This window comes from Hirundo rustica, chromosome 15 (genome assembly GCF_015227805.2).
Source record: "Hirundo rustica isolate bHirRus1 chromosome 15, bHirRus1.pri.v3, whole genome shotgun sequence".
NCBI lineage: Eukaryota > Metazoa > Chordata > Aves > Passeriformes > Hirundinidae > Hirundo > Hirundo rustica.
The window spans coordinates 2,716,720-2,737,603 of record NC_053464.1 but is presented as its reverse complement, the minus strand read 5'-3'; the positions used below and the strand labels follow the sequence as shown (position 1 = coordinate 2,737,603).

The 20,884-nt window shown below is 48.8% G+C and overlaps 1 protein-coding gene across 7 annotated transcripts; it reads right to left on the bottom strand.

Annotated features, from left to right (window-relative positions):
• Window positions 1–28: 28 nt before the first annotated feature.
• Window positions 29–19,422, bottom strand: LUC7L (LUC7 like). 7 transcript variants are annotated; one of them, XM_058422552.1, is made up of 11 exons: window positions 19,266–19,404; window positions 18,574–18,644; window positions 17,395–18,294; window positions 12,336–12,434; window positions 11,516–11,626; window positions 10,734–10,877; window positions 10,165–10,341; window positions 9,407–9,495; window positions 5,045–5,074; window positions 3,890–4,054; window positions 29–1,521 (listed from the first exon to the last, which is right to left on the bottom strand). In XM_058422552.1, the coding sequence occupies exons 4-11, from the start codon at window positions 12,429–12,431 to the stop codon at window positions 1,380–1,382; spliced, it is 954 nt and encodes a 317-aa protein (XP_058278535.1). In that variant the 5' UTR covers window positions 12,432–12,434; window positions 17,395–18,294; window positions 18,574–18,644; window positions 19,266–19,404; the 3' UTR covers window positions 29–1,379. The 7 variants fall into 7 exon arrangements, with proteins under 7 accessions (XP_058278535.1, XP_058278536.1, XP_039934757.1 ...); XM_058422553.1 differs by lacking the exon at window positions 19,266–19,404 and having other exon boundaries at window positions 17,395–17,489; window positions 18,206–18,294; window positions 18,574–18,951; XM_040078824.2 differs by lacking the exon at window positions 18,574–18,644 and adding an exon at window positions 2,794–2,855 and having other exon boundaries at window positions 1,385–1,521; window positions 17,395–17,489; window positions 19,266–19,422.
• Between the last annotated feature and the right edge of the window lie 1,462 nt (window positions 19,423–20,884).

Sequence of the window (20,884 nt, the reverse complement as noted above, 5' to 3'; positions counted from 1 at the left end):
GCAAGAAAGAGTCCGGGCAGCAGCGGGAGCCACAAACACAGATCTTTAATGCGCTCAGACCGCGGGAGAACAGCACAGGCACGTACAGGCACCCCGAGCGCGCGCCCGCCGCCCCCCGCGCCCCACACGGAGGTTACAAAAACACGTGAAACCGCGGAATTAATTGTAAAAACCGACAGGGGAGGGGAGCATGCACTAGGGACTGACACCGGGGGAGCACCGCGGCGGAACCGGAGCCGCGCTCGGGGTGAGGGGGAAAGAGAGAATGGAGGGGGGGGGGGAGCGCCGGCCGGACCCCGCCCTTGGGAACGGCAGTTAACGGCGATAATTAACCACCGAGCTAACGAGGCCCGGCCGCTGACAAGGGCTTCGCTCACACCGTTCCCACAAAATGTCGAGCCTTGGGGTCGCGGCTGGGGCTGGCACAGCGGGAAACAAACCCGGCTACAAATCAGCGAGTGACAGCAGGCAGAGGCCTCCCACAGGCGTGGGGACACGGCCGGTGCCTCTCTCCCAGGAGGGCACACACTGGCACGGGCTCCAGCCCGAGTCACCTCTGCCCCGCGGCACGTTCTGCCTGCCCGGCCCTGGAAAACACAGCAGCGCCTTCTCGGCAGGTCAGAAAGCCCCGCGGGTGAGCTGTGACCGCAGAGTGCACAGGAAATAGGCAGAGGAGCTGTGGCTGCGCTTCTCCAGAGAAGAAATCAGCCATGTTTCCCACTGCTTTGCTCACACCAACTATCTGAACTGTAAAGGTAACTAAAACCAGACTCGAGCCCAGCTTAGAAATGTGTTTCAGCTCATTTGCTCATCCTCAATACGAACAGCTTTCAAAATAGATCAGGGCCAAGTTTTGTCTGTTTTGCCTTAGCTGGGCAAGTGAGGCAACTCTCAAGTGCTGGAGACATAAAAATGAGGTGGCTAAGTACTACCAGGAAGGAAAAAAAAAATCTGAATTTTCTTTTAACATATATAAACAGAAAGAAAAAATAGAATTGAGAACGAGTGCTACTGGTGTGCTCACAGAGGGTCAGGTGGGTGTTTTGGAAAGGGCTGAAGCGTTACAAAGGTCAGGGCAGCTCAGGGCTCCAGGCACAGCACAGCCCCGACCGCTGCGCTCGCTGAGTCAGGACAAACACGGGGCATCCACACTGGCCTGGACTGAAAACCATCCATCCAGATTTATTTATTCCTACTAAAACAAAATCCTGTTAAACAGTACGTAACTCTGTGTCTCTACAAACTCACAGCTATCTGCCAAACAATAAAAATCCCAAACTACAAAAGATGAGTTGTATTCAGTAAATATAAATGGGAAATTTAGGCTTTGTGTAGAATGTTTATCGGACTATTTACAGTGCAACACAGATCGTTTGAGTTCAGATCTCGCCAGCTTCTCTCTCTTCTGACCTCTTGGAACGAGATTTGCCATTTGTGCTCTCGTGCCGCCTCTCAGAAGAGCTCTTCTCTTTCCTCTCTCTGTCTCGGGACTTTTCTCTCGAAGATCGATCTCTAGAAGATCTGAAGTACAAAGTAAACCACTGCTATCAGCTTCACACCTAAAAATTGTCAAATACCACCAAGCAACACCTTTCCCTAGCAGGGCTGTGGGATGCGAGGTCCGTGCACGAACGCGCCTGGGTGCTGTGGCACGGGGAGTGGGTCCCTCATGACAGCAACCGTGGGCCCTCTGCAAGGTTCCTGTGAGGGAACGTCGGCTCTGCAGTGCTGAGTGCACGGCACAGCCTTTGTTTCTCCTTCCTCTGAGTGATCCCTTTCAAGCTGTTGCCACAGGGGCTCTCCCAGGTCTTCCCTGTGCCCCTTATTATCTTTCTGGGCCATCCTGAAGTGCCTACAGTTTCCTCCTGATCTCTGACTCAGCTCGGTTCATGGCTTCCAGAGCAGTTTTTCATTATGCCCTAAGCTAGTGGCTTTCTGCTCAACTGCTTTAAATACCAACTGGATTCTCTGCTGGCTCAGCCCTGGGCTTCTGGCTTTGCATCCTGACAAATGCTGGCTTTGGCAGCATCCCAGGTTCAAAGTCAGGATGATAGAGATTTATATTCACAGCCCACAGCACAGGCACATCTTTTCACAGCCACACATTTTCAGCAGCACTTCCCTGTGTCAGCCCACACAGAATTAAACAGGAGGCTTCACATTAGGTCTAATCTGAAAGTTTGTTTCTCGTGTGATTCCTGCCAGCTTAGGGAATAGCAGGATTCAAAAGGAGCCGATCCTGAGTGAGCTCAGCGGAGCCTCCTATATTTTACTCCAAGGCTCAGTACACAGGGGGTTTTTACAGTCACAACAGAAGGTACCTTTAGAGGTTCCACTTTCATTCTTGTTGATTTTAAGGTTTGAAAATGCCGCAAAATTGATATATCAAAACCCAACGGGCATTTCCTTTTCATTAAGCTGTGTCATTCAACATCAGTCTGTCTGCTGACATTAACTCTCTGCCTTTTCCACAACAATGCCTGCTGCATGCAGACCTCCTACCCTGACATCTCCAGATCCTGTGACACTCCATTTCTTTGAGCAAGTCAGACCTCAGATCAGCAGAACCCGAGGGCAGATTTCATTAACTTTCAAGGAGAAAACAGAAGCTCCCCTCTTTCAGGAAACAGGGCTTTGCTGTTTCTTCTCTTGTTTTTGTTAGATTTTCTTAAACTGATCCTGGCCTGTCCCCAGCTCTCAGCAATTTTGTGCAGGTGTGTCAGCTGGCCAATCCCCCTGCAATCTCAATGGGCTGGTTTGGATGTGTTCAAGGGTTCCGAAGTAATCCCTTACCTGCTCTTTAGTAATAGTTATTACAGGATCTTCCTCACTTCCTAATTGTCCAAACTTCTTTTCTTTATTTTTCATGTTCAAGACAGATTTAAAAAAGCACTTTAGTATCTCAGCCATTGGAGAATCAACAGTATTTACACCCCCCCTCAATTATAAACAGATTTATTTTTCAGACCATTATTTCCCTCCCCTTCACCAGGGATCTTGAAAAGAAAAGCTGTTCTCACCCCTTAGCTAAACTGACACAAGACACACAATAGGTTTGTTTCTAGAATTGTACTTGAGTGCTGGTGCCTTATCAGGTGACAGTGCTAAAGCACTCCCCTATTGACCAGGAGTCTTTAAAAAAATCCACATCTACACCTCAGCAAGCACCTGGAGGCAGACTTGCTCCTGGGCTTAGAAGGGCTCTAAGGGAACACAATGATTCCAGTCAATTTTTCTAATACTCTGCACACACTTGCCTCATCCTTCCTCCAACACAGGCTGTTTTGCTCAGTTTCAGAAAAAACTTTAAGCCCTTCTTTGGACTATAGTGCTTCTCCTCAGAGACAGAAGAATGGCATACTCCTCCTGTATTTCTTTTTCAGGAGGAAAAAGTGCTGATTCCTAAAGAATTCTCTCTCTCTCTCAAGCAGCATTCTAACAGAAGACTCCCCTCAGATCTCATAGACTCCTTCCCAATGCCAGCACTGAGAGAAGGAAATCTGGGAAGCAGAAAATAACTACAGAAGTGTAACATCCAAACTGCCTCTCAGGCACTTGGCTTTTACAGGCCCAGGGAAACTCAGCTCAGGGAGGCTTTGTGCTGCTTCCCACCCAAGGAGCATCTCGAGGCTCAGCACTGCAAATCAGGGAACCTGTTCTATCTCCTAGACTCTCCTCTCAGCTGGGATCTTGCTGTACAGCTGCTGCCCTCACGTGAGGCCCCTGGGAAATCCTGCTTTGGCCCAGGAGCTGGCATAGGCCACCACAGCTGCTCTGGAGAGCCCTGCCACACTGACCGACACACAACCCTGCTGGCTCTGCGGGCCTGGGAGGTCGCTGTGAGCCAAGGAGCCCCCTCTGCAGAAGCACTCCTGTCGGGAATACGTACTTGTGTTTTGAGCTCCTGTCTCTGGAGCCCCGGCGGTGGCCTCTGCTGTGGCTGCGGGAGCGGCTCCGGTGGCGCCTGTGTCGGTCCCGGGAGCGCGAGCGAGACTTCCGCCGCTCCCGGGAAGCTGATCTGGAGCGTCTCCGCCTCCGCTCCCGAGACCGTGATCTGCAGGGAACACACACTGTCTCAGTGCCTCGCATCTGCACCCCTGAGCTACCTCTCAGACCCTCCTGAGTAACAAACACAGCCCACCCCCTGACCCCCTCATCCCTGCTGACACCCAGGGCTGATCACCCACACCGTGGGCAGCTGCCTCCTCCTGGGCAGATGCTTTGTGCTACCAATAAAATGCTACTGGGATATTCAGTTTGCTGGAAAGGTTACAGAAAAAGCTCCCACCATTACTGTAAGCACGTGGCAAGGGCCAGAGCAGAGCTTACAACCCTGCATCGCTCACAAGTGGGGCCCTGGTAAGTAGGAGAGAGGCCAAAGGAAGTGATCTGTGAAATTACCATAACCCTATGAAAATCTTCCTTGGGAAAGTCCTGCACTTTAGATTTGTTTCACTCTGCTCTAAAGAAAGATGCCAAAGGAAAGCAGTAGACAGGGAGATCTCCAGGTCCATTATCACAGAGAATGTTGCCATAGCATTAAGGCAAGCTCTTCCCACAGATGTGGGGGTTTTAATCTCAATTCTCTGTATTTTCACATCTGGGGTATTATATATATAACAGATACTTCAGACATTACATCATGGAAGCATATCAGGTATTTAATGAAAGAGGCCTCCAGGATATTCATGGGCTCACACTCTGGAGCACATAGAGCCCATCCTAGCCAGGCTACTGCTATAAACAATTTAAAACTTGGGTGGGAATGAGTAAAAAAAATTTAATTTGAACTCATTAAAAATTATAAAGCAAAGGGGGGAACCCATCCTGGCCAGGCTGCTCAGCACCTGCTCTACAGCCCAACGAGCCACACCAAGCTGAGCAGCACCCCTGAGGTGCCCATACTGCACTTCCCATCTCCTTCAGGGAGCAAAGCAGACACTGAGGCATTGAGTGAACTCCACTGTGAGACCCAGGAAAAACCTCAGGAGCTAGAGAGAAACACAAACAGGCATTTGGGAGAACTGCAGAACTGGGCACTCACCTTCGACGATCTCTATTTCTTGATCCAGACCTAGAAAGAAGAGGAGAGTTAAGTTAGAGAAGTTATGACACAGCCAGTGGGTTTTCAATAGGAAAATTGATCCACCCTGGCAGCTCTTTACAGGAATGATCAATACCTCAAGTGATATATTAGTTAAAAAACAAAACAAAACCAAAACATTTAGTTAGCTTCAATTTTAGGAGCAGGAAGAATTTGTCAAAAACTGGAAAACATTAATCTCTGCACATTGAGCTTCCTGTCACTACAGAAAAGGTCTAGAAACCAGGCACTATTCACAAAGGACCCCAATGAACCTTTCCAACTAATTTTCTGTGCATGTGTGTTACATACTCTTTACTCCCCGCAGTCTAACACCAGCTGGATCAACTCTAACATTTTCAAGAAGTGCCACTCTGCAGTCAGAAACACATCTACCAGTTTTCTGATTTTGGCTCCTTTGAGGCAGTCACATGTCAAAGGAATTTTAATAAAGAAAAAACAGCCTTTTCTCACTCCTTGTATTTGTTTACCAAACATTATTGCATCAATAATTTTTTTTCCATTTTGGGAAAGACAACTAGGAAAAAAGAAGGGACACAGCCACAAGAGAAGAGCTATTACTGACAAGTGACAGATAAAGTGAAAATCCTTAGAAAGCACTTGAGAAGAATAATCCAGGCCTTGCTATCCTTTCTCACATTCCACGAGCTTCAGAGCTCGTGTGTGGCACTCTGAGCTTACTGCTGTCGGCATTAGCTCCTGACAGTGTGTAAATAACAACGGCAGAATTCTTTCAACTTCAGCAACACAATTACTCAGCACCACTTAAAATACCTCTGCAAATGGAAGCTACACCCTCCCTCTGTGGCCACGTTTCAGAGCCAGCTGAACATCACATGCTGTCTGAAGAGTCTTGTTTTGCTTTAATTAACAAGTGGCTCCTCTCCCTGTTTAGTGACTTAGAGACTCACTCCTGTAACTGCTCCTCACTGCACACAGTCTCACACAGAGGTTCCATTTACACCCCACAGAGCAATTCTAGCACCCTGACATGAAAGCTACACACAGACAAGAATTTAGGAAGCAAGAGAGAAGCATCTGTTTTAACAACATCATTTAAAACCACGTCTGGATGAGACAAGATTAAGAAAATCTATGTTATCTGACATTTCTTCACAGTGAAATGGGATTGTTCAGTCATGCTAGAAAGTAAAAAAAGCCCCCAAATTTAGAAAGGAATTCAGATAAGGACTGTAAACAAAGTGGAGGTGAACTTGGAGTCTGCAAATGAAACATGCACTGTGGCAACAACATATGACCAGGTGAAAGAAAAGCTGATAAACCAGGAGAGCGAGGCAGTAACCACACACCTCCATTCCCACGTTAACAGAACCTGACAGAGCAGCAGGACCTCCTGTAGATACCTGGCAGGCAGCTGGATTTTTTTGGTGGTTGTAATTACTCCAAGTTCTTAATGTTCTACTTGCTCCTGATTGCTTTATTCTGAACCACCAGTGCACACATCTACAAAAGCCCTTCCACATCCCCTGAAAAGCCTGGCTGCCCTTCCATGCCTATCATCCGAGCAGGAGTACGCACAAAAACCATCTGATAATCCCTCCCTAGAACCAAACCTGAGAATTCAGGAAGTATCCAACAAAACAGCACTGTCCTTACTAGCCTGAATCATTGGACAGCAGGAGACAAAAGAAGACTGCTGTCCATAGGAGCAAGGGGCTGAGCAGGTCTATTTTATCTATTTATTCCTCTTTCTTTGTCCCTGTACCACAGAGACAGACTTTCTGCTGAGTTTCATAACCTGTTTTTTGTCCAGCTTAACACAAAGGAAATCCATTTGGCACCTCCACCAGACTTGTTTGCTGTTGTACTCTGGAAGCAAACACTGAGGTCTGTACTTCCCAGCATGCCAGTTCTCCACAGAATTCCAGTCTTAAGGGATTGCTGGGTACCCAACAGCCACCAGCAACACCACACAAGACTCGTGTTTACTACCACTAGGGTGGCAATCCAGTTCACTCATTCCTACATGGAACCACAGTTTATTGACAAATTAATTACAGCTGTCAGAGGCAGAGTTTCACAAGGGAATCCACAGGTCTCCAGGGCTGTCACAGTGCCTGTCAGTCACCAAAGACTCCTCAAGTCAATCCGTACTCTTTCTCTTACTGAAGTAACACCATAAAGGTGCTGTATAGGAGGGTATGACAAGAGATCTGAAGGAAATGTTTCCTGTGGTTCCTTAAAGTACCAAGCTCTAGAAAAGAGGCTGTCTGGAAGGTGGTAGAAGTCACCAGTTGGGTTTTGATGGAAAAATGTCTCTGTGAGCACGATGTGCACAACTCCCAGCATGTAAGTGACTGAGAAATCTGGACCCTAACCGCAGTTCTGACACCGAGTGTCCACTGGGAGAACTACTGTCCTCCCTCTGGTCAAGGTTTGGAGCAGCAACTGATTTAACCTCTTCTGTACGGCACTCCTGACTCCTTCTAACAAGTTTTTCTGTGGAGCACACAGGAGCCTCTGCACAAAGCCACAGCAAAGGCCAGCCACAGTCTCTAAGTACTGTCTTATATGGAAACAGCAAGAACTCAGACTTTAGGCCAGCTCCACGCAGTTCTTAAAGCTTTCCTATCTTAAGCCTTCAATAAACACTCAAAAACAGCTTTCAAACTCCCTCATCAGATGCATCCTACCTGTGAACACAAGAAGCTCTTTAGTTCCCAAGAATGGAGGGTTTGGGGTTTTTTTTAAAAAATCACTACAACAAAACCATAGGCACACCACAGGAGGAAGAAAACCAGCATTTTGAGAAGATGTGGATCAACAAAGAGACCCAGAGGGGTCTTCCTGAAGGCAGCTCTGTTGAGCAACTGTCACACAGAAATGACCTCCAGGAAGAGGAGACAAAGTGAGTCCATGTTAGGGAGGGTCCTGCTGTGGGTCTGCCATGAAACAGCTGCATGAGAAGACACTTCTCATTTCACTTCCACATCTCTGACCACAGCAGCAGCAACAGCAGTCCATTTTGATTAACTCCTGCATCATCAGCTGCTTCCAAATCCTGCAGCTCCCAAACTCAGCATTACAGTTGCATGGATAACAGAAAATTGTGAGGCCCTCCATGAAGTGCTATAGTTCAACAGAAAGCTGTAGCATGAACTGCTCTTTCACATCACATCAGGTAATCCCCAGAGAAAACCCACATAAAACACCCAAACTGGAGTTATGCATAAATGCACAAAATAATATGCATAATGAATAACAATCTGGGCTTCACATCTTCATAATACACTAAAATCACCATGCTGCTTCATGCTGGTGTTTGTCAGCAATTCCAGCAATGTACAGCCAGAGCCAGCACCATCTTAGAGCACACTGCAGTTATGAATCTCATATTCCTCAGACAAACTCACTCTACAGCTGACTCTTGAGTTTCAAAAATAACTCTGCACAGGCAGCAATGTTGGGGTCTTTTTGATGCAGAAGTACATGAGGAGAAACACACGAGGTAACCAGGGAGATGCTGTGACAATCAGAACAGCATTCCTACCCAGCCACTTCCTCTGCCTGACCCCTGCAAATAACACCCTCCCCACACCAGGCTGTTTAACTGAGCTGTTTACAAACAAGATACCTCTTCAATTCAAGTACAGAAGAAATTGTTTTTCCAGTTCAGCTGGTGAGATGCAGAAAAGCTTGTCCTGAGAAAACCAATATTCCAGCCCCTCCCACTGCTCAGGAATTACAGACATCTGAGCAGAAGGTGACACACGTAGCTACAACCACCAGAAGCAGCCACTCCCTGGGATCCCTCGGCTTCCTTAGGAAATGCTGCCAAGGCTGTGCCAAAGCACCTCACTTACTGTAGAAAAGTTACAGGCAGTCCACTGTTTGGCTCATGGACACCAGCCTGTTGTCACCTCCAAGCAGTGAGGAGGGCTGTCCAGGGAATTTCTGCATGACTACTGCCTTTTGAGCAAGCCTAGTCCTCACTCTTCTGAAACTTTCCCACTCTCATGCTCTGGATGAGGGTATTTCATCCAGATTGAGATTCCCTAAAACAGGGATTAGACCAATGGTAAGCCTGAAGGCTACAGGGAACTCCCATCTTTCAGACACACAGTGGAGGTATACAATGTATACATGTATAATCACTCTAAGGTGGAAGAGTGGAGGATTTGTGCATTGTTCTCATCTTTTACCAAATCCCAAGATGCTCACACAACATCTGGAGCACATCCAACAGCCACTCCAGAAGCAGCTGCTGAATTCCTGCAGTGCACATGTACAAGGAATCAGATACTTCTAAACTTCACGGGCCAGTTCCCAGGTCCCACTCACCGTCTGCCCATCCTCTCCTCTCGTTCTCTCTCCTCTCTCCGTCTCAGACGATCCTGGTTTCTCTTCTCTTGCTTTTCTGCCACCGTTTTCTAGGGGGAAAACATAAATCCACATCATATTTCAGCCATCCAGTAACAGGTCAGATCTGCACGAAGACCATTCCAATAGCAAGGCAAAGAAACATTTCAGTGCATTTTATGTGCTAAGTTAAGATCCCTATGAAGGTTCTCATTTTTCTCAGTTGAGGCGCTGACCTCAAAGCACTGTGAGTGAGGCACAGGAACCACAACTCTTACTCAGCTAAAGGTCTCTGTTTGCAAGCAAGGCCAGTACCACAAATCATTTCAGAAAACTCCAAATGGCTTCAGCCATTGAACCATGACTTCAAGATCTTTTCACTGACAGAACCATGTGAAACTTCAATTCAAACATTTCATTAAGAGGTTTCAAAGTCAAAAAACCCCAGAGTAACAAATCTCAGTCATGTTAATGGGAATGACTGTACCAAAGCTCCAAGGAATAAATTACAGCAGGGCTCTGGTTTGACTGATTCTGAGGGTACATATTTAGTTACCCAGAAAAGAGAGAACAGTACCCAAGACAAGGCTAAACAAAGCTCCGTTTGATGTTTTAGGGATTCCACAATCGGAAATTTCTGAGCTTTTACAAGCCCTCTGCAAAGAATTCTGTATTAATTTAATGGAACTGTTCAAGGTCTTCAGAACTACAAAGAGAAGGTTTAAAACAGAGAGGATTACCCTCAGCTGATCCAGTTTCTCACGAATCTGAATGAAACCCAAGTGTAATTTTCCTCCAAAGTGGTCAGCAAGACGCCGGTCGTTGTCATGGAGACCCAGATATGCTGAACAGACTTCACACACTCGCAGCTTCTGCTGCTGGAAGCTGGATGCAGGCATTGAATTTCGGTACTCTTCCTACAGGGAGGCAAGAAAACCCACACAAATGTCAGGGAGCCCTTACACAGACACAACCCTCCAGGGAAACCCCTGCAAAGAATTGCTTTGATGAATCAAACCCCACCCTCACACAAAGGAGGTGCCACACAAATGCTTTGTGGGCACAGCTAACCCTACCCCTGGCGAGGGACTGGTGACCAAATATTTCAGAGGACAATGCCTTTCCCACCCCAGTCAGCTCTCTGCACTAGAGAAAAGATTCTAAAAATGTTTTCATCCACCACACTGCCACCTGTTTGCTGGCACATGGCTGGAACTGCAAAAGGAGGTGCTGGCACACAGAACAGAGACAGAAACCACCCAGCCTAGTCCAGGCTCCTGTGGCAACACAGAGGGGGCCAACACTGTACCTCTGCCTCTTTCTTTTTCGCTCGGACTTTCTCCACTTCCATCAGGATCTTTTGAGACTCATCAACATTTCCTTCAGCTCCCAGCTGTTCAGCTTTGGCTAGGAGTTTTCCAATATCTTCATTCAGCTCATGTACTTTCTCTGCCTGAAGAGAATAGTTAGTTTTTAGTAAAACGTGATAAAGCCTGTAGGACAACTTTTCTCTTTAAGAAATACTGTGTAATGAACTCTGCTGTTGGAAGATGACTGACTGTGCATCTCCAAAAGTCCCTAACAAAAGGGACTGGTGGACCAATGTCAATGCAGTCACAGACACGGCAAAGAGAGAAACTGGATGTGAAGCAATTGTGATCTGCCAGTCATTTCTGACTTATAGGTCAGCATAAAGACCACAAAATCAGCTTCAGAAATATCTTGTATTTGCCCAAGTAGGCGAGTTCCCAAAAAGGAAACTCCGTGAGTAACAACTGGTAACAAACTCCATTTGTTAAATGAAAAAACCATGGGATGAATGGACTTACTATTCCAAATTATTATGGTAACATTTCATAGCATGGGGAAGAAACCAATATGCTTTATTTCCATGCTAAAACAATCCCTTTTAGAGTTCATGGTGCTCTTTAAGTTTGTCTCCAGAGTGGCCAGAGCAGCCATTTGAGGAGGATGACTGGAATCCCCAAATTCTCTGGAGCCTAACTTAACAGTATCACTGGTGTCAGAGAAACAGAGCACCAGTGCTCGCACTGAGACTCTCAGAACCAGTGTTTAATGAGAGGCCAATACCTTTGCAGACACTTCAGCACTGATCTCTTCCTGTGTCTCAGCCAGGCGTTTCTTGGCCAATTCTGTTCTCCTGTCACACTCTGCAATGAAGGATTCCAGGTGATCCATTGCCTGCATGATTAGACAAAGAATCATGAATGAAGGTGCTCTCCATGCCAGATGTAGCTTTGACAGCTGGCAGCTGCAATCCTGTACAATGCACAAACAACCTCAAGAACAGATGCTTTGAGAAAAAACCCAAATGACATTCTGCAGAACAAGTTACATTTGCCCCCTGCCCTGTAAACCTGACCCAGTTCCTTTACTCTGACACATCACAGGATGCTCACATCAACACAGCTTTGCACTGGAACTTCCTTCCTATGCAGGACCAACAGGCACAAAGACAAAAGCACTGGGATAACATGAAAAGGAAAGACAGAATTGTGCTTTCCCTTGATCTGTTCCATCACAGAAAGGTGAAATGAAAGCTAAATCTGACAAAAGTTAAAACTACTTGAGAAGGCGGCTTTTAATGTTAAATCTCTTTCTGGGACAGGGCATCAGGTTACAAGAACCTGGTACAGAGCAGCAGGTGTGGGATCTAAGGAATGCCAGGGAGCCTCCCAGCTAGCTGGGCTAATGGGGTGGCAAAGGCCATAATTACTTCTACATTCTCAAGCCAGCAGTCAGGCTGACATTCAGGAAGGGGCTGCACATTCTGGACAGGTAACACATCAAGGAACAAGATGAGCCAAAATGGCCACTGAGTTCTACTGTTTAGCCCAGTAACTTCAAGAAGCAGTTTTCACAAAAGGAACTAAAATTTCTCCATACTTACATCCAGCTCAAAAAACAGATCTCTCTCTTTACTTGCAATCTCATAATCTGCTCGCAGAGCCAAGTCATGGATCTTTGTACATTCTCCCAGGTCCATTCGCTGTTAAAAGAAAAAGGAGAACCCACATAAGAACCCTCAATTACAGCAACAAGCAGCAGGTATCTCTTGTCAACTGCGTCATATCAAAATAAAGTCTTTTCAGGAAAAGCAGCTTCCTCTTAACCTCTCAGTACCAGAACCAGCCAGAAGAACCACATGCTTGCCACAACTCCTTTCCCAGGTGTCCTGGGAACAACATTAAAACAGCCCAAATGCTTTAAGTCTGGTCCTATTCCAGCTCCAAGTCCCAGGACATCATCAGAAATGGCTGAGAGGGAGGTGGATCCCCTTCAACAGGCACCAACTGCAAATGCCTCCTATCCTGGAGCCACAGCGCAGTAAAACATACCTGCACCCCATTTAAAGCTCCTCTGGAAATGCACTTCTGTGTCAGGGTGAGCCCAAGTAACATATGACAAACCAAACTGTAGGATACACACAGAATGCTTCCCATCAACAACAAAAGGACTTAAAAGGATTAAGGGCTACAGCCAGTAGAAATGCACAACCCCACACTCAGCAACAACAGAGTGTTAATTCCACAGCCAGACCCTTCCCACATCCAGCTGCAGCTTGGAATTTGAAAAGCTGCCCAGCAAAGCTAAGTCCTACACATAAGCATGTTTAATGAGAGACTTAAGAGCATCTCCCTTCCCAGAAAGCTGCCCTTTCCCTCCCAATGCACTCCACGCCATTTGAATTTGTTATTTTTTCTCCCACCTAGCAGCCACAGGAACCCAAGTCAGTTATACTCTTAAAACATGGAAGCTGCATTTCAGCATTTTCAATTTTTAACAAAGAACATTTCTCTTGTTCTCAGAATAGAAAAAGAAAGCAGCATTTTGAAAGCCAAAATAATAAAAGCCCTAACTGTGAGCCACTGTAGGAAAGGCAGGGTACATGTCATTGTATGAAGGAACACCCCAACCCACCACCCTCTTCTTTCACTGGCACCACCAGTCCCCAGGAGCCCAAATCTCAACATGCACAACAGGTATCAACTCAGTGCACAGAAGAGAAAGCTGAACTGGGATAACGCTGAATCCCTGTGGAATATCACGGACTAAAGCTGGGGACGCTTACATGAAACAATCCACTCAGACAGCAGTGTTTAGAATGAAGCAAGGCAACTAAAGCAAACTCTACCAGTTTATGCTCAGTTTTTCAGCAGGTGCCTATTACTGGATTTTTACTTCTAGGAAAAAAAAATAAAATAAAATCCAGATGACCTGCCACTATTTAGCCCTCTTCATTTTGCTCAGATTTACCAGAACCCAGAGGCCACAGGCTGCAGAAACAGACACTGCATCCAGAATACTCCCGCTGAGCTCTCTAATGATAGAAATATAATGCCTAACAAAAAAGCACCTTGGTACTTTTAGAGCTTGATCATGCTCAACTTCAGGCAAGCCACTTCAAAGAACGCTGGAGAGTTACCGTTATTTTACCACAAAAATAACTTTCTATGATGTGACACATCTTTCATTCTTCTGGTCATTCCGCTGAGATCACTTTCCAAGATAGGGAGAAAATAATGGGATTGGATGTGACTGTCACACATAAATATTCTTATCTGAGCTCTTCCTGCAAGCTGAGCCACTAACCTCACTTGAGAGACGGGGCTCTAACCACTTTAGAACAGCCAACAGTGCTTGTTCTGAAGCTCCCGACCCCCCCCCGCTTGTTAACACGCAACAGCTCCCTCAACCTTCCTCAGGGAAGAACATTCAGTTCTCACTAGCTTATAAACCTCAAATCTTCCTCCATGTCCTTTGAGATGTTCTAGTGCAAGGAGACTTCCAAAGGAATTGCTCACTCAGGCTAAGACCACCAGCCCTTCTGCCTCAAAGCCTCCTCTGATCCCAAGGAGAGCTGTCAATGAACACTCACCTTTCACAAAGACCATGAGCTGCTCCAGTCAACACTGACTGGTTTAAAACACAGCTATGGGAGACAGGCAACCAGCAGAGCCTGAGCAAAGATTTAACTCCCCACCACACAAAAACTGAAGACATTTAGATGTCACTGATAATTAGCCCTGCTCACATTTGCTGAGAAATCCACACTCTGACATATTTCTTATGATCTCCACTGAACTGGCAAAAACAAATTTCCATAAAGAAGATGCTTTAACAGCGATCAGAAATGGAGAGATTCATCCAAGTGAAAAATGAAAGCACAGACTCCCACTCAACCCACAAGAAACAATTCTAGAACCTATAGATTTCACCTCATATTTCCCAGTAGGGACCACAATTTATTGCCTGGATGTTATTTCCAAGGTATGTTCAACCTGGGCAACTTTGAGGCTCATCTGTCCACCTCTTAGTGGAGCTGAAATTCAAGAGAATTGCCAGCTGATGCCATCTCTCAATCTGCTACAATACTTTCACTAACAGAAATATGCTTACCATGAGCTGCAGAGAGAACTCACAAATGCTGTGGATGACAAGGGCCCTGGTAACAACCCATGGGCTCTCAAAACCAACTCCTGTTCTCCCAGAATGTTCCTCCTTACCCCCAGAGACCAAAGAGAACCACTGCAGGTTATTTGGTGGCAAGTTTAGACAAGTTTCTGGGGCCAAAAAGAGAATAATCACAGAAACAAAACAACTTTAAATGACAGCTCTTACGGTCAGGAACACTGGCGCACCTAAACAAAGCAAACATCAATGGGCTTCCTGCAGCTCTCAGGAATATTCCAGAGCTTTGCTTACAGTCTGGACTCCTTTCCTTACTCTGCACCTGAAGGTCAGTGAGTGAGACTCCATCACATTTCACTGAGCACAGCTCCCCAAGAGATCAGCTTCCTGCTTGCCTTCAATCAGCTTCCACTAAGGAATAGCTGCACACATGGAAGATGCAGCAGTAACAATGCCTTAGGGGAGGACGCAACACAGCAAGCACCAGAAGGCTTGGAGCATCTGTTGGAAGTTTCCAAGAGGTCCAAGGTCCTGATTTCTGCAGTAATACACCCAGAGACGGATTATACCCCACCCAGCTGAGACAGATTCACCCATACAGCTCCTCCTTAGCAGAGCACTAAGGTGCCAGTGAAGCTGCCTGAGATCACGAGGAGGGATTGCACATTCCAGCCAAGTTTCATTCTGTACTGGCAGCAGTGACAGCTGAAATGCTCTTCCTGTTCTGGACATCACATGTTCTTTCAACACAGATCTGCAGCACCAATACTTGCTCTGGCCCTCGGGAACCTGCTGACAGAGGTGTAGAGCTCCCCACCCACTTGAGGGCCACCACACAATCATGTGAGTGAGCCACAAGATCACTTGTGCAGGAGCAGTCTTTATTCCCGCTCCTGCAGTTTCTGAGCACAAACTCCACAGCGAGAGGGAAAGGACAACTCAGTCAGAACAAGTAACAACAGGAGCAGAAGAAACAAATTCCTCAAGCTGCTCCTCTGCCCCAGGAGACTCACAACCCACCAGACTTCCTCCATGCTTTGGCATCAGCTCACACACATCACTTGTGTTGAACTGCCCCTTCAACTCACCATTTACCCTCTTTAAGAAAACCTGCCAGAAGAGGTAGAAGGCAGCCTTCATCTTCAAAACACCCTTTGGACCCCAAAAAACTGTTGTAGAATCTCGTGTCAAAAAACATAGCCTGACCACAGTGACCTATACAAAGGATGGAAGTTTAAAATCCTGAAATGGAGGTGAAGTCATATGGAGGCTGATGGAGCAATTGCTGAAAACCATATCTGAGCTTCAAATGAATTTTTAAAAATAGAGGTACAGAAATTGGTATTCAGCTTTTCCAATCTTATTCTGCAAAGGCAGCACTGAGAAGCTAAAGGCAGCATGGAGTGCTCAGAGCAGAGGCAGCTTTTGCTACAGCTCTTTCTACCAGTGCTGCCACACTCCTGCTATGGCAGTGACACAAGCAGGGGCAGCAGCGCCAGCCCTCCCTTTGCTGGAGACCCACTGTGTCCGGCCAGCTCCCTAAGGAGCAGCAGGATGGGCTATAAATAACCACAGCATCTTTCAACAATCTGGTTAAGTGAACAGACACTGTGAACTGCCACGGTTATTTCATGCAAACAGCGAGGGCGAAGGTGGATTCCAAACGTCCTTATTCACCTCCATCCTGTGACTGGTGCACAGCAATGGCGGCAAAAGACACCGTTTTCTTTCCAAAGTCAGCCTGCAGCTTTTATCTGGGAGCCTCAAATGAACACTTACTTCATGAGAGCTCACTGTTAAAAGCCCACATCACCTTCTGCTGTCAGAGGCAGCACGTGAGCCAAACCTCTGAACGCCGGCCAGCTCTGTTCCCACAGGGAGCAGCGAAGGAGCTGAGACAACTGTCTGAAACCAGTGGGGCAGAGTGACACAACCAACCAAGCAGCTCAAACGGTAACCAACACTCGGCCAGAGATGTGACCTGCCATCATCACCCCAACAACGACAGAAAAGCTGCTCTTCTATCAGGGTTGGGGAGAGGAAACTGAAAATCTCCAAGGATGAGTGCAGCTGCTAAGAAAACACCTGCTAACCTGAAGATGCAGCAGTGAACCAGGGCAGCAGCCTAGCTACAGGCTTGGAACCACCATAGGACAAGCTGCAAGCTCTGATCATCTCAAATTGCTAAAACAGAAATAATTTTGCAACTTCCCATGGGATTGTGAAAGAAAAAGCATTTCAGGTGAATTTTGAGAGCTCCTGGTTTGGGTGTGGGGTGGTTTTTTTTTTGGGGGGGGGGGGGGTGTTTTGTTTGTTTTGGGTTTTTTTTGGTGTTTTTTTTTTTGTTTTTTGGGGGGAGGATTGGTTTGGGGTTTTTTTTTTGAGAAGTGAGAGCAGTTCCATACACAGATCACAGGAAGTGGAATTAGGATTGTGACTGCTCCCTGAGCACAAAAAGCCTGATCTCTCCTAGAAGTGACCCACCCTGCACCAACATCCTCCTCACCAGAATCCCTTATTCCAGAGGACATACTTACTGTTCCAGCCAGGATATCATGGGGACAGCAATCCAGAAGGTGGCTCTTGCACACACGATCATCTGTAAACTTCACCCTTTGTCTGGTTTCATCTCCTGAAATTCATGTGTGGTTTAAATAAGGACACATTAGAACACCAAGAGAACACAGGCATCAGCATGAACATTTCACCTCAAAATGCAGATTAAAATACTTGGTGCTCCTGCTCCCCAAAATTACTCAAAAAAAAAAAAAATCTTAGACGGTAACAGGATATTCTGGAACACTTATAATTGGCAACAAACACTATTTCAGCATTTATTCATCCAGGACACCATGTTAAACACAGTGCTGGCGAGCCAAGCAATGTCCAAGGCCTGTCATCCACATAAAGAAGCAGCACAGCCAGAAGAGAAAAGGAGACAGACAGGCTGGCTCCAAGCCAAAACCTGTTATTTTTTCCAGCCTTTTATTTTTTTACTGTGAGGAAGGGGCAGGAGATACCAAACCCCATGCTATCAGATCACAAAACAGGGCTGTGCTGGGCAAAATTTATAGGCAACTGCTCTTTGCTCAGGTGATAATTGAGCCATCAGTCCGTTTGGTTTGAAACCCCACTGTGCAAGGTGTGCTCTCCCAGGCCCTGCAAGGAAGGAGCTGGCAGGTCCTGGCCTGGATCACACCACGTTCTTCCCACCCACAGCCCACCCTCAGAGGACATTTTACACTCAGGAGCCACTTAAACGACACAATATCACAAAACAAAAAAAAAAAAAAAAAAAAAAAAAAGAAACAAAGTTAGTCAATACACACTGCGAGCTCCAACACATACTATACCCATCTGCATTCTTCAAGACCTCAGCTGCAGAATTTTATGCCCATTGTTGAAAAGTTTTAAAGGAAAAGCTTTCTTGCCCACACCTGCAGTAAGGAAGTCAGGGGAATGATACATAAAAGTAAAGGCAAAGTGGTAATGGTATGTGACAATTTTAAAGCTCATCTGTGCATATGACACAGGTATGTGTAATACTAAAGTATGAATATAGTTTAGGATTCACAAGCATCCAGGAATAATGTCGTGTCTACTGAATTTTTCTTTTTTCTTTCTAAGCTACACTTTTAAAGTTACTTGTGAAAAAAAGCAAACACTTTTTTTTTTTTTTTTTGTTATAACAGCTTTAAAAATTGGTTGTGACTCACGGCTCGATGAACATGAGGCTTTTCTGCAACTCCCTTGCAGATTGATGTAGGCAGGCAAAGATACACTGAACCTTTATAAATAAAATAGAGGGGCCACAATTGTTCAGTTTGTATGAAATAAAAATATGGGAAGCAATTCAATAGCAACTCAATACACAGAGAAAGAAAAGCACTTATTCACTTACGAAACAAAGTGCAAAGTGCCTGGACAGCCCTGTTAACGTGCCAAAGGGAATTTAAGTACCCAGCGAGTCGCAGAAGGGAGACAAAAACAGCAGCGGGACCGTATTTTGCACGGGCTGTCACATTTCTCGTCTCGGACAGCGCCCGGCGCGGCCGGCGCTGCAGGCACACCTACCTACGCGCCTCTGGACGTGCGGGCACGGAGCCGGCCCTAAGCCTGTCCGCGGCAGCCGGGGCCCGGAGCGGCGGGGCTGGGCGGCGCCGGGCGCTCTCTGGGGCCGGGGGCGCGGCGGGATCGCCGCCGGCCAGGCGCGGGCCCTCCCGGGCTCCCTCCGCCCCAAGAGCGGACAGGCCCAGGCCCGCTCCGCCGCTCCGAGACCGGAGCCGGCCGGGCGGGGGCGGATCGCGCCGCAGGTCCGGAGCGGCGGCAGCAGCCGGGCCGGGCCCCGCGCGGTGAGGCGGCCTCCAGGCCGCGGCGTTTCCTGCAGGCCCCGCCCGCCCCTACTCACCGTCCCGGGCCGTGCCCATGAGCTGGTCAAGCAGGGCCCGCATCTGTGCCTGGGCCGACATGGCTGGGCCGGTCCGGAGGCGGCGGCTCCGACCGAGACCGGGACAGGGGCCTGGGGCGGCGGCGGCGGCTCAGAGGCCTCAGCAGCGGCGACGCGCGGCCAGCGCTGAGCGGAAATGACCCCGCCCTGCGCCGCGCTGCATGACGGGAAGGGTAGTCCGCCAGGGGGCGGGGCTGGAGGAGGGGGCGAGCCTGGAGGGCCTGGTCTGAGGGAAGGGTGGTGACGTCATACGGGCGTGACTGGACCGAGAGGGCGCGGTCTGCTCGCCTGGGTTGTGACGTCATGGGGGCGTGGTTGCGCTGAGGGGCGGGGTCCGGTGAAAGGGCGGGACGTCAGGGGGCGTGGCTGGGCCGAGGGGCGTAGCGCAGCCAGGGGCAGCCCCGGCCCCGCCCCGGCCCCGCCGCGGCGGAACGGGCTCCCGGCCCCGCCGCGGCGGAACGGGCTCCCGGCCCCGCCGCGGCGGAACGGGCTCCCGGCCCCGCCGCGGCGGAACGGGCTCCCGGCCCCGCCGCGGCGGAACGGGCTCCCGGCCCCGCCGCGGCGGAACGGGCTCCCGGCCCCGCCGCGGCGGAACGGGCTCCCGGCCCCGCCGCGGCGGAACGGGCTCCCGGCCCCGCCGCGGCGGAACGGGCTCCCGGCCCCGCCGCGGCGGAACGGGACCCCGGCCCCGCCGCGGCGGAACGGGACCCCGGCCCCGCCGCGGCAGCCGTCCCGGGGCTAGCCCGGCGTGGGCACAGTAGCCAGGCCGCAGCGGCGCCCCGGGACAGGCTGGTACCTGGAGCAGCCCGGGCTGTGCTGGCTGCCGGCCCCACCGCACTGTGGCAGCACGGGGCCACCGTGGGGAATGTGGAGAGGGGCAGTGTGGGGCAAGGAAGGCCCCTGCCGAAGCTGGGGGGCTGATAGGACACATGGCCGGGGCAGGCGGAAGCAGGGTGGATGCATGGGCAAGGGATCGAAGCCCCTTGCACACGGGTACAGCCAGGAGAGGACCGAGGCCAGGGCAGTACAGGACTGCACAGTCCGTGGCTGCTCTCCCAGCTGCTGGGGGAGGATGAGGCCGTGGTTTTGCAGGGAGCTTGGGCTGTTGCAGAGCTTTGCCGTGTGCTTCGTTCCCTGCTTTCTGAGCTCCAGCTCTCATCACTCCCATGGATTTTACCTCTTGTCTCCTCACCTGGAGCTCCAGGCCCCAGCTGCCCTATGGATGCTCCCTGTGCTGGAGAAATCTGCCTGCTCTTTTTACTGCCACAGGGCTACAAAGGCAGCCAGGACTAGAGCCAGAGCCTTGGTGCAGGATGCTCCATTTGCCATAGCCATGTCTGGTTTTCCCCCAAACTGAAAACTCCGTTGGCTTTCAGCGAAATGCGGCATGAGCCAGCCCCAGCCAGGGCTGTGTTGCACCATCCCGGGTGAGCAGAATCAGCCCCACCTCAACGTGGGGTCTGTGACCTCCCTGCTTGTCTGCAGGGGTCTCTGCAGACAGGAAACCCCTTCCCTGTGGGACAGGGGCTCCTCATGCCTGGCCCTGGCAAAGTTTGGAGCAGGGATGGCCACCCTGGGCA